Here is an 11,952-nt window from a genome sequence, read left to right as displayed (position 1 = left end):
AAATGTTTACCATGAGTATACTTCATACGCAATTTCACAACGCTCAAACGAAAATCAGGAAAAAATCTAGGAGATTAAAATTGATTTAAAACTCTCAATTGTAAAAGTGCCTCATAATAATTGGGTAATCGACGCTTTCTAAGATCTATATAGCCAAGGGGCAATTTTTATAATGATTGGGACAGAGCAGGACTGGGCCATAATTAGCCGTAATTAACCAGGCTATCTCTGACTCGTCTGTAACAATAAATGAACAATAATAACACAAGCTGAAATGATTATTGACCTTTTAATCATTTTTAGACAAATAGTTTATGATTTGCCATTCGTTTTTATTTTTTCTGAATGTTTGTAATAAAATTTCAACTGCTTCTTGTACACTTACAGTAAAGTTCTCCCGTGATTACTTGTTCAACCGTCGGGATCGGTATTGAAAAAAAGGCAAATAACTCTAAATAAATCATGATATGGGAATATAATGAACAACTGGTTCGCGACGATAAATATCCGCGAGCAGAGGTTACTCGCGGAACTCGCGGATATTTATCGCACGCGTATAATACTTGGTTTACAGTAAACAAGACATAATAACATTTTGAAATTCTGTTCCGATGAAAAAGCGTCCGGATACTGAAGCATCCGGATATCTGAAGGTCCACTGTATATTAATCAAGAATCTATACTTTGAAAGCATCTTGAGAAAAGGAGGAGATAGTTTTCAATTAGCCTGAATTTGGATGTTAGCTGCCATATTGGAGGTCAGCTTGGCGAGTTTTCTTCCTAATTGCCAAAACAAATTCAATAGGATGTAGCAGAAATATTTAAGGAAAATCTTGATAATTTTTAAAATAAAGGTGGCTTTAAAACATCTATTTCAGGAAAACAATAGTTCTTACCCAAGAATGACAAATATAAGAAGTTAAAGTTGACAATGAAGGAATATGAGCATTTAGACCTCCAATAAGACAGCAAATGGTCAACAGCTTTTGCTAAATTCTTGTCTATTGAAAATTATCTAAACTACTGTAAATTAAGCATTCTTTTAGGGATTAAATCCCAGACTTGTGGTGTGTCAGTACAGTGCTCTACTTATCAAGTTAATCAGTGCAATAGTATAGAATTATTTAATGCCTGAGAAGTGGATACACAAGAATATATTTCCCTTGGTGCTGAGAGCAGCTCAGTGTGTTCTATTACCCAAGGCCAATAGAACACACAGAAATGTTCGCTGCACCAAAAAATAATCCTCATGAAGACGAAAATTAAACTTATTTTTCAACGTCCTTTTCTCTCTTCATATCTACCATAATGACCTTTGGAATTTATCGTAGCACGAACCCTGATCTTAAACCATTATGAAAAAATAAAATACAATTCTGTCAAAAATCAATGAAGCGGAACAATATTCAAACTTGATCTTTAATTCAGATACATTCATACCAAAATTTAATTGGCTCAATATCTGCAAGAGTTTACCGGTCACGGTAGCCTAGTGGTAGAGCGTTCGCTTCGTGATCGGGAGGCCCGGGTTCGATTCTCGTTCGCGGCGCCGCGTCATACCTAAGACGTAAACAAAGGTAGTGACTGTTCCTTCGCCAAGCGCTCGGCACTAGAAGTGAAAGTCACGGGTCTTTCGGATATGACCTTAAAAACGTAGGTCCCGTGTCACGGTAGGCGCTGGCACGATAAAGAACCCTCACTGCTCAATGGCCCTGAGTGCCGAGTATAGGTCTAAATTTGAAGCCCTTCACCGGCATACGGTGACGTCTCCATATGAGTGAAAAATTCTCAAGAGGGACGTTAAACAACATACAATCAATCAATCAATCAATCTGCAAGAGTTTAGAAAAAGTGTGGACTGACTCAGAGGAATATATAGTTTCCTCCGGTTTAACCAGTAGGGGACTAATTAGTGCCTAGTTGTGGTGCATGTATAGTATATTTAAAGCAAGTTTCATTAAAATAAACACCCTACCATTGAAATATTGCTTAGAATCGTTACGTATGTAAATTCGAAATGTGGGTTGATTTTTCTCAAATTGTTACAAGTGCACCAGTTAGTCTATTAATTGGCAGTCAATAGCTAGGTATGAAAACATAAGAAAAACTGAAAACACATGCAGATAGGTGAAAATATGAAATCTCTGATAAAACAACCAAAAATTTTTTGATTTAGAAATAATTTCATCTATCTATTCTGTACATGCATGTTTTTAGTTCGCTTATCTTTTGAAACCAATCTATTGACTGCCAGTCGGTGAACTGATCTATTGACCGGCAACCTATTTTGGAAAAATCAATCCGGTTTTTTTTATTTATATACATGTATAGATATGGTAAACAATAATCAATCATCAATAATCATTTGATCTAAGCTTTACATAATTATTTTTAAAATATTTTTTGACACACTTTCCAGGCCTGACATTCATATTTGCTTTGTCCCCCCCCCCCTCCCCTCGAACCATTATGGGACAATTTTCTTTTCAATAGGAGGCATTAAGAAAGACGAAACTAATGGGAAAAACAACATTTTATTTATGCACATTTTAAACAAAACATCAAGCATGTGACTGGGGATTAACAAAATATTATTAAACTTAAGCATGATACCAAGGGTAAAAACAAATTAGACATCTTAGGCAGAATGCATGTGGTTACACCCTAAACAGAATGTATATTGTTAAGTTAGAAAAAATAGGTTATAATTCTCAGTTCTCATTAATTTATGCAAAAACTGGTATGTTTAGTGATAAAATTGGTTGAAAACAATGTGAAATACAATGTGTATGGGCTTTCTTACAAATTATTTCAATGGTATTGATATTTGAATTACATAATAATATGCTCTTAATGTATAATGAACAGTTCTGTGTATTGAGTGCAACTTGGATCCCAAATTTTAACAGGAAGCGACATGTAATGAAACAATAAGCTATTTAGTAAATTAAATGATACTAAATATACATTTGGCATAATGATAGGAGAACTCAAAAGGGAATGGAAAGGAAGTATAGGAGCATGAAGTAAGCTATACCTGTAGCCTTTTATAAATAATATAATAAACTTTAAACTAATACAAAAGCATGTAAAAAAATTGCAGATGTCAACATGTATCTCTTCAAGTAAAAATAAATACATCAAGTTTATCTACTTAATTACATATTGCATAGGTTTCCTTTGCTATAACTATGCAGGTATAATTATTCTCATTTTTGCGTGTAAAAGGTAAGAAACATATCTTAGTCTTACATGCAAGTATGTCAAAAACATAGCAATAGGAAAATCCTTGCATATTCATATATATAATGTACATGCATATGCACAGTAGTTGAAATTCAACAAAAGTTCAAAGTTAATGTATAATACATGTATATATTCTAATTGGATTGTGAAAGTACAAATAATCTCTATTCTTATCAATTCTAAAATAAAATATGCATATCATGCATGCATACCATACAAAAAAAAAACAAAAATTAGTTTCTTCTACACGAGTAGTTGTCTTCATCCTTTTGTTTTTAAGTATTTGTAATGTTGGAAACAACGTTGGAAACAAAATTTCCATAAAGTTCAACCATGATATGGTAGGGCATCCTCATAATCATCAACTGTGGAGCACAATTTTGTATTTTCATTTTCTTTCAGAAGTGAAGTTGCGACTGCAAATTTTTTTGTTGACCCCCCTACACAAACTTCACATTTTGGTGTTTTTTTTTTGTTGACATTATAGTTTTTTGACGCATAAAACACTTGCAACATTTGAATGTTGGAAGATCTTCATTGATTTCTACTGAAACGTTGCAAAGAGGGCAGCTGTTCTTTTGTTCGCAGGAGAGAGGTAACTTTGCATGTTTCTTTCTTGTCATCATATTTTTCTGGTGTAATACAATACCGATACTTAATCAAAATGCAGTACTTATTGAACGTAAGGGTAGTATGATCTATAAGCTGCATCAGCTTGCTTTGGAAATTGGTTTGTGTATTGTGCATTCGATAAAATAAGAGTTAGAATGGATTCCTAGAACTATGAATAAACTTGCAGACAAGTTAAGCACGCAACATTCATGATTATGATGATTGGGACAATGAAAATTGTGGACTGCGTCCCCACCTGTTTTGATCCGCAAAATTCATTGATATGCAAATATGTAAAGCATATTGGTGCATTAATTATTTCAAAATGGAAATCCGCTTTGTTTTTGGTCAATGGTTGGAATGAAAGGCAAAATAAATTTCAGGATCTTGTGCTGAATTTTTTTTAATATACATGTATATATACATATTCAAAAAAAATCACAGCTGGTTCAGCCAAAAACAGTATTTTTGCATCAGAAAATCTCAGAATAACGTATTGGTTTTAAAAGAAAATTTTTGGAACACCCTGAAAAGAAAACAATTTGAACACCATGTGCAACTCAGTGTACAGTATTAATGTATGCACCATGTGCAAAGCTTGAGTGAATAGTAATTTATTAGCAAAGGCACCATGTGCAAAAATTTCAGCACCATGTGCAAAAAAGATTTGTCGAATTGTTAAAAAACATCAGTTTTAATTTGGTGATAAAATATTTATGTCGATATGCATGCATTTGGATGTGATTGGTGGTTTATTATCTTAATATGAGAACATTTTTTCTCTAGGTACGGAGTGTTTGGAAGAAATTCAGGAAATGAAAAGGACAGCAGACTTTATTCAGCAACATCAAATATTCAGGAAAGTGAAGAGTGATAGTTAAAATAAAATATACTACACATATTTTTGAAAATTTTAGGACATGGTGTTGAGATCATGGTGTTTCTCACAGCATATTTAGTGGTTGAACAATTTCAATGTGTGCATTAATCCGTGTGATACAAGAATTCTGCATATAATAGCATATAATCTGCTCAATAGCAATGAGTGCCGAGGATAGGTTAAAATTTGCAGCTCTCCATCATTAAGTGGTGATTTCTCCACATGAGTGAAAAGTTCTCGAGATGGACGGTAAACACACTAACTAGCTTAATTAAGCCTTTGATTAGGAGGGCTAAAAATACAACATACCAATGAAGCATAAATACGAGGGTTGTCCCAAAAAGTCGCAGACAATGGTAATAACTTTTTTAACGCGCAACCATTACTAACCAAATTTTGCATAGACATAATACATTCAATGTTCTTTAAAATTGTGAATTCTTAATTATATATCTTTCATATTAATTAAATTGGGACGATTTATATGAAGACCGATATGGTCTGTCGGCGCACGGCCAAAATTTGGAATAATTTAGTTTTGTTTTGATTTCTATGGTACTATGCAAAAGATTGTATTAAAATTTAAATCACTAAAACCAGAATCAAAATCTTAATAATATGTCAAAATTTCATGTAAATAGCTTTAGAAACAGACGGCTGGTGGCATGATTTTCAAAGTATTGTTCGAATTGAGATTGGTGAAAATGACGTCGTCGAACGCGTACCCTGCGCACGGAAATGTAAGAAATTGTGTTTTGTATATTTTATATTCATCAGAGACGGGGGAAAGAGTACAGAAAGGACAGTACACACTATATTTTAATAGAAAAGTTGTTTTTTTATAAGATGAGATTCATAAGTTTTTCCTCTATATCGAAAAAAAAGGTTAATGCATGTAAAGTAGAGTACTGATTGTTTAACGCAGACATTTGGGAACGTTCTGGGCCATGAACGTCGTCAAACAAGGTGTATCCTCTGCTGTCTAAAATGTAAGGTGATCTTTCAAATAATTTAATTTTGACTAAAATTTGAATCTACTTACGAAAACGGACAGTAGTGAATTTAAATGATTCCCTTAGTCAAGAGTGATTTTTCACTATAAAAAATAGTCATTTGGATGTTCATAGCCTCATGTTGCAGAAAAAGGGAGCATGACGTTATGAGAGACGTAAATTACGCTTGCTTTTGTGCGCCGATGTACACTTACACGGTTTCTTTATTTTTTCATTATTTTCTTATTAAATGTGGTTTCGTCATGAAACTAAAAATATATGATCATAGAATGTTACTCTTTCCTATTAAAGGAAAAGAAATTTGATTTAGCATAGAGAAAATAAACTATGTTCCCTGTCTACGACTTTTTGGGACAACCCTCGTATAATTAAAGGTGATTGAAAAACAAAGGCATACCTTTGAACTTCGCATTTTCCCCTTCACACATGCTGTTCGAATGCCAAGGGGACATTATTATTTCTCTTTATTGATATGTACCTACCCGGTAATTGCTCATGTGTTCGGGGAAAATATTTCTGTTCTCTCTTTGTCATATCCAGACTAGCATACATGGACGAGATCCTGTGTCTCATTTTGTAGTTGTGAGAGCAATGTCCATGCCCGCCCTCTCGCACACTTCTGACACAGCATACCAACCCGAGCAATGGGATAATTCATTTTTTGTGGCAAACAGTAAGCAGTTCTCCTCCCTGATACCGAATTCTGTTCTGTACATAGTCAAAATGCTAACAGCAGAAATCCTTACTGATAACTCACATATTAATCCAGCTAACATAATAACAATTTCTTGTACTTTTTTCTCTTCGTTTTGTTTTATTTTCAATTTAATTTGTCCATGATCTTGCATATGAAGAAACCTTTAAACGTACTTAACATTAAACCAGAGGTATAAAAATGATCAATAATAAAAGAAATGGCAAACAAAAGATAGCGGGGGGGGGGGGTGAAGAAATTGTGAATAGTTGCACACTATTGTCCCTGGCTTTAGTTGATGGTTGTAGTTGTACAGGTGCACACTATGGTCCCTGGCTTTATTTTGTGGTCAATATCACAGATACTAGAATCCCCTCTCTGTTCACGGAACTCGCCATCTCATGAAACTACTAGTACCCGCACCGTCTTTAACTTCGAAGTAGAAGTCAGAACTCCGACCCTTTGTGCGACAGGTATTTTCGAGCTTCCCCTTCCTCAAAAACCAGGAAAAAGTCTTACAGGGATTTCTTTAAAAGAAAGCAATATAGTAAACAAGGTATGTCACTCATATAGTAGTCATTATAATATAGACTCATCCTAAGATTTTATATACAAGTATTCAAATTCGTTCAGATCATGACCCCTTTGTCTAGGAGGGTGGGAATCTATGGTGCAGTCTTAAAAAACCTTTCCAGCTGAGGTGATATTTACAATAAAGTATCTACATGTAGTAAACTTAAAATTTTGCTTGATGTCTTTCCCTCTTCCTTCGTTTAGCACTTTTACATATCCTGCAAGTCTTGCTACTGTGTTTATTACTTAGATATGTATAGATATTGTCCAACACATGTATAAATAAATTACATACTAACGAGTCCGTTTTAAGCTCATGTCCAAAGTCTTTGGAGTAAGCTGCTTTAAGAATCTTAAACTTTTGTCCTGCTCGTAGCTTTGCTGCTATGTTGGACTTAAAAGTTGACAGAATTTGAATTTCTCCATCTGCAAGGAGAACAAATACTTCACGGTCTTGCCTGAAGGGGAATATCTAGATTTAATGGGCCTAGTATCCCCACTCTCTAGCACTAATAATTTGATGTTCTTAAAAAAAGTAACAGTTACTATTCCATATATTAATCATATTTGTGCTTATCCATTTAGTACTTAACTATCGATAAAATACATGTACATGAATCTGTTTGAAAGATTGCTTGAAATGTTGATTTAAATGTCAAGTTTGGTGACTTAAGAAAGGGAGAAGGTGATTACCACATGATATTCAGACATTATTGAATAATATTTTAGGCATCTTGGAAAAAATCTGATTTTGCAGATTTTATTGACAGTGGAAAGTATATACCTTTAAAACCTCCACTGGCCCCAAAGAAAATCTAATGGTATTAGCCAGGCTGAAGGCTGCGCAGAAAGATTTCAATGGCGGATTATAAAATTCCTCTACCTTCTTTGTCTCTTCCTCTCGAAGGATGTTTCCATGATCTATTATAATTGAATTATACAGTGATAAAGCCAATTTATAATTCATATCAGCTGTTTGTGTGTGTTTGTGTTTATTACGTAAGATATATATAGATATTGTCCAACAATGTATAAATAAATTACATACTATCGAGTCCGTTTTAAGCTCGTATCCAAAATCTTTGGAGTAAGCTGTTTTAAGAATCTTAAACTTTTGTCCTGTTTTTAGTTTTGCTGCCATGTTGTGCTTTAAAGTTGAGAGGGTTTTAATTTCTCCGTCTGTAAGAACAGAGAACAAATATTTCACGGTCTTTCCCGAAAGAGAATATCTAGATTTGATGGGTCTAGTATCCCCACTTCCTAGGACCAATATCTTGATGATCTAAACAAAAAAATTAAATACCCTGGGACCATGAAATTCACAATCTAGTAAACGCACTCTTACTTATCATAACTATGTACTTGGTTAGTTTATTTAATACCGAGAAGCAGAAAAAAAAAATTCAAAGAATTAATGTATTGTTACTATATAACCATTATAGAGCCCCGCCCTAACACAAGAACCCCTGACCCCGGGGCCATAAAATTCACAATTTTAAAAGTGGCAATCTTGCTCATCATAACAATGTTCTTTTGATACCTAGGAGAAGAAAAGACGATTTTTAAAGAAATAATGCATTTTCACTATATAATCAATATAGCCCCGCCCTAGCACTAGAACCTCTGACCCCTGGGTCAATGAATTTCACAATTTTGTTAGAGGACTTAATGGTTATTACATTCATGCTAAATGAAAAAAAGTGATCTACATGTACCCCCGTACATGTTTATTGGAAAAGTATGTGTACCCGTAACCGGGGGGGTACATGCAGATCATTTTTTTCAATTAGTTTTGCATATATTTTAAAAAGACATGGAATGAAAATCAATTTTCTGTAAGCTTGTATCCAGTGTTTGCCTAAGCAATCCAAACACATCATTGTCTGTTATGGTAGCCTAGTGGTAGGGCATTCACTTTGTATAATCATGACATTCTCAAATAACATTAATAATCAAAGTATCATTTACAAATCATGTCACCTTAAGCAGAAGCAAATGTATTTGACATAATGTCATAGTGTCTGAACACCCATTTTAGTGATTAATACTATTTTCCTTGAAATTTTCATTAAATACATGTATAATGAAATATAAAGTGGGGATTTTACAAGGCTAACAGAGAGCGTCTGAACTGTATAACAGATAATATACTGATGTGTCTGTGACTGTGTATTTCTATCACTGTGTATTAATATCAATGCCCTAGCACTAGAACCCCTGGGTCCATGAATTTCACAATTTTGTTAGAGGACTCAATGGTTATTACATTCATGCTAACAGTTTGACTGCTTGATGTCCAGGAGTATAGAAAAAGATTTTTAAAGATTGCATTAATTTTAGTGGTTTTCGCCCCACCCCCAGGCCCCAGGGGGGGATCATGAAATTAACAATTTTTGTTCCCCTTCACACTTAGATGCTTTGTGCCAAATTTGGTTGAAATTGGTTCAGTGGTTGCAGAGAAGAAGCTGAAAATGTTCAAAAGGTTACGACCGATTGACGACGTACGACAGACGACGACGGACGAAAACGGATAGCAATAGGTCACCTGAGTGACTCAGGTGACCTTAAAATAGAGGTAGATACAAGGAAACCAAACAACTTTTATGAACAGAAAGGGAAGGCTAACAGCTTCAACCTTTGGGAAGGTGATGCACAAGAAAGCAAGGCCTTCAGATTCTTTTTTAAGAGACTTTTTCAACAGGTCTTCTAAATCATCCCCTGCAATGGATTACAGTCGCAAACATGAACAGGATGGAATAGTGGAAATACCTCGAAACATTTCCTTCTCGACATTTACATGAATGTGGATTAGTAATTAATAATGAATTTAAGTTTTTAACTGCATCACCAGATGGTGTAGTTTGCGATAATGGGGATTCTGGACTCATCGAAGTTAAGATTTACCAGCTGTTTATTTGAGAAAAAATGGAAACAACATTAATTTTAAGAAAAATCATAACTACTATGCACAGATACAAGGGCAACTCATGATAACAGGTTGTAGATTCTGTGACTTCGTTATATATACACAGAAAAGTATATTTGTCGAGCGCATACTTCCTGATATTGGAGAGGTTAAGCATATGACCGTGTACGTCTACGTGTACGTGTAGTTAGGGAAATCCCCTAATTTAATGCGATTTACGTCATCAGTTTTGCTTACCGCGTAAATCTACAAGTTGTACACAACGTGTAGATTCGCAAGTACACGTAGGTGAAAACTTGTAGCTTCTTAAACTCAAACTACGCAATAAATATTTTTCAGTCGGTATTTGGTGTGAAGTTGAGAATTTATTACACACATCCAATGTATCTTTTTTATTTTAAGTTATAGATTTATTTGATACAAATGGATTGTAAAGTGCCTTGCTGAAATGAAGTTTTACACGTACCGGTACACGTTCAATTTGTTAAACAGAACACGACATAGTTACGCGTACGTGTAAAATCACTTCTAGGTTTACACGTACAAGTAGACGTACACGGTCAAATGCTTACTTTATGAAAACAATGTTGTCAAAACTGAGTAGCTTCATGAAAGACTATGGTAGTTAAATTAAATTACCTACAAAATGTTTTACATCTTTCACTTGACTGTGTGCTTTGCACAAAGGTTCCATTGGATTCAGTTTCATTGAGCTCTTGAGGATCCGAGTTTTCCCTAAAAGACACATTGTCACAATGTCAGTTGTGTATGAATTTCAATGTTTATTCATGTAATTGATAAATAATTTGATCAATTTTCTACTCTTGGAAAAATTCTATAAATATATGGGTATAATAATGAAGCTTGCAAGGATAAAAATTTTCATACTTATCCAAAAATATTTCCTCCAGCTTCTGATTTTTTCCCATGGTGTTGGTTTTGAAGACTTGCATGCTTTCCGTTTCTTTGGTAAGGGTCAACTTGGAGTGCATGTACCTACACATGCAGGAATAGGATCTGGATATAACTGAGTGGGTCCATTTTCCCCCAATGAAGTGCTGTTTAAATGCACAAAATATATTAAACAAATTAAATAATGCGCGTGGATTCTTGAGATGGTTATTTCTCATAATCAAAACTTACGCCTCACAAGTGTATTACACTATCAGTACACAGTTTCAAGGGTACTTGTATTAAACAGGTCCAACACAATCTCTCTCTCTATCTCTCTATGTTCGTATATATCTATATTGCCTCAATCAAGAGATTGTGATGGACCTGTTCAACAGTGCATGCTAAAAATAATTTAAACATGCCTCTTAGCAATAACCTGATCCATCCTAGATCTGGGCTTGACACCCTCGTTGAGTAAATATGCACCTATGCTACATACATTAAAAGCCTAGTACTTCCGGGTATAAATTTCGTCATCTTTATAAGGCCTACATACAGTCTGTATGTGTAATACATAAACAGATAAAATGTCTCTCAGTCAGAATTAATAACACCAAAGCACAGGCCACAACCACCTGCATTTTGCATTTTACATTTACTTTACTGCACACAACTTTGTTTCTATTTCCGTCAACATTGTTAACATTTAGTTGATGATGAGGACGACCACATGCTTTTATCCATCTTAAACACTTTTCTTGATCCTTTTTAGGCTGTGGAAACGGAATTAATCGAACTCTAATTAATCTTTCGGGATATCTTTCGTCTGAATTGCAAGTACCCCACACACATCTTCTTACCATCGTTGAAAAATATCACGTATCACATTATCGCTGCATTCTGTTTGTGATGCATATCGCATCTCATGAAAGTTACAGATGCGGGCTGAATAAATCGAATTATTTGATTGGCTGAATAATTCTATCTCATTTAAATATCGGATCGATGGATATTAACCCCTTATTATAGGGGCCAGCCCCTTTTCCTTGATCTTATATAACAGCTCTCGTAATCATGCACAACTTTTGTAATACATGTATATTTCGTACCAAAG

At 34.5% G+C, this 11,952-nt stretch overlaps 1 protein-coding gene across 1 annotated transcript; it reads right to left on the bottom strand.

The window, feature by feature from the left end:
• Positions 1-6,320: 6,320 nt before the first annotated feature.
• On the bottom strand, positions 6,321-11,745 carry LOC134255507 (uncharacterized). The gene is made up of 6 exons (XM_062738037.1): positions 11,498-11,745; positions 10,833-11,002; positions 10,600-10,679; positions 7,803-7,939; positions 7,318-7,412; positions 6,321-6,459 (listed from the first exon to the last, which is right to left on the bottom strand). Exons 1-6 carry the CDS (start codon positions 11,699-11,701, stop codon positions 6,321-6,323), a joined length of 825 nt encoding a protein of 274 aa, XP_062594021.1. The 5' UTR covers positions 11,702-11,745.
• Positions 11,746-11,952: the final 207 nt, after the last annotated feature.

The sequence above is a fragment of the Saccostrea cucullata genome, unplaced genomic scaffold, assembly GCF_032062105.1.
Source record: "Saccostrea cucullata isolate Sc308-1 unplaced genomic scaffold, CSIRO_AGI_Scuc_v1 ctg1766, whole genome shotgun sequence".
Classification (NCBI taxonomy): domain Eukaryota; kingdom Metazoa; phylum Mollusca; class Bivalvia; order Ostreida; family Ostreidae; genus Saccostrea; species Saccostrea cuccullata.
Note: the sequence above shows the minus strand (reverse complement) of the source record. Positions and strands in the feature narration are given on the sequence as shown.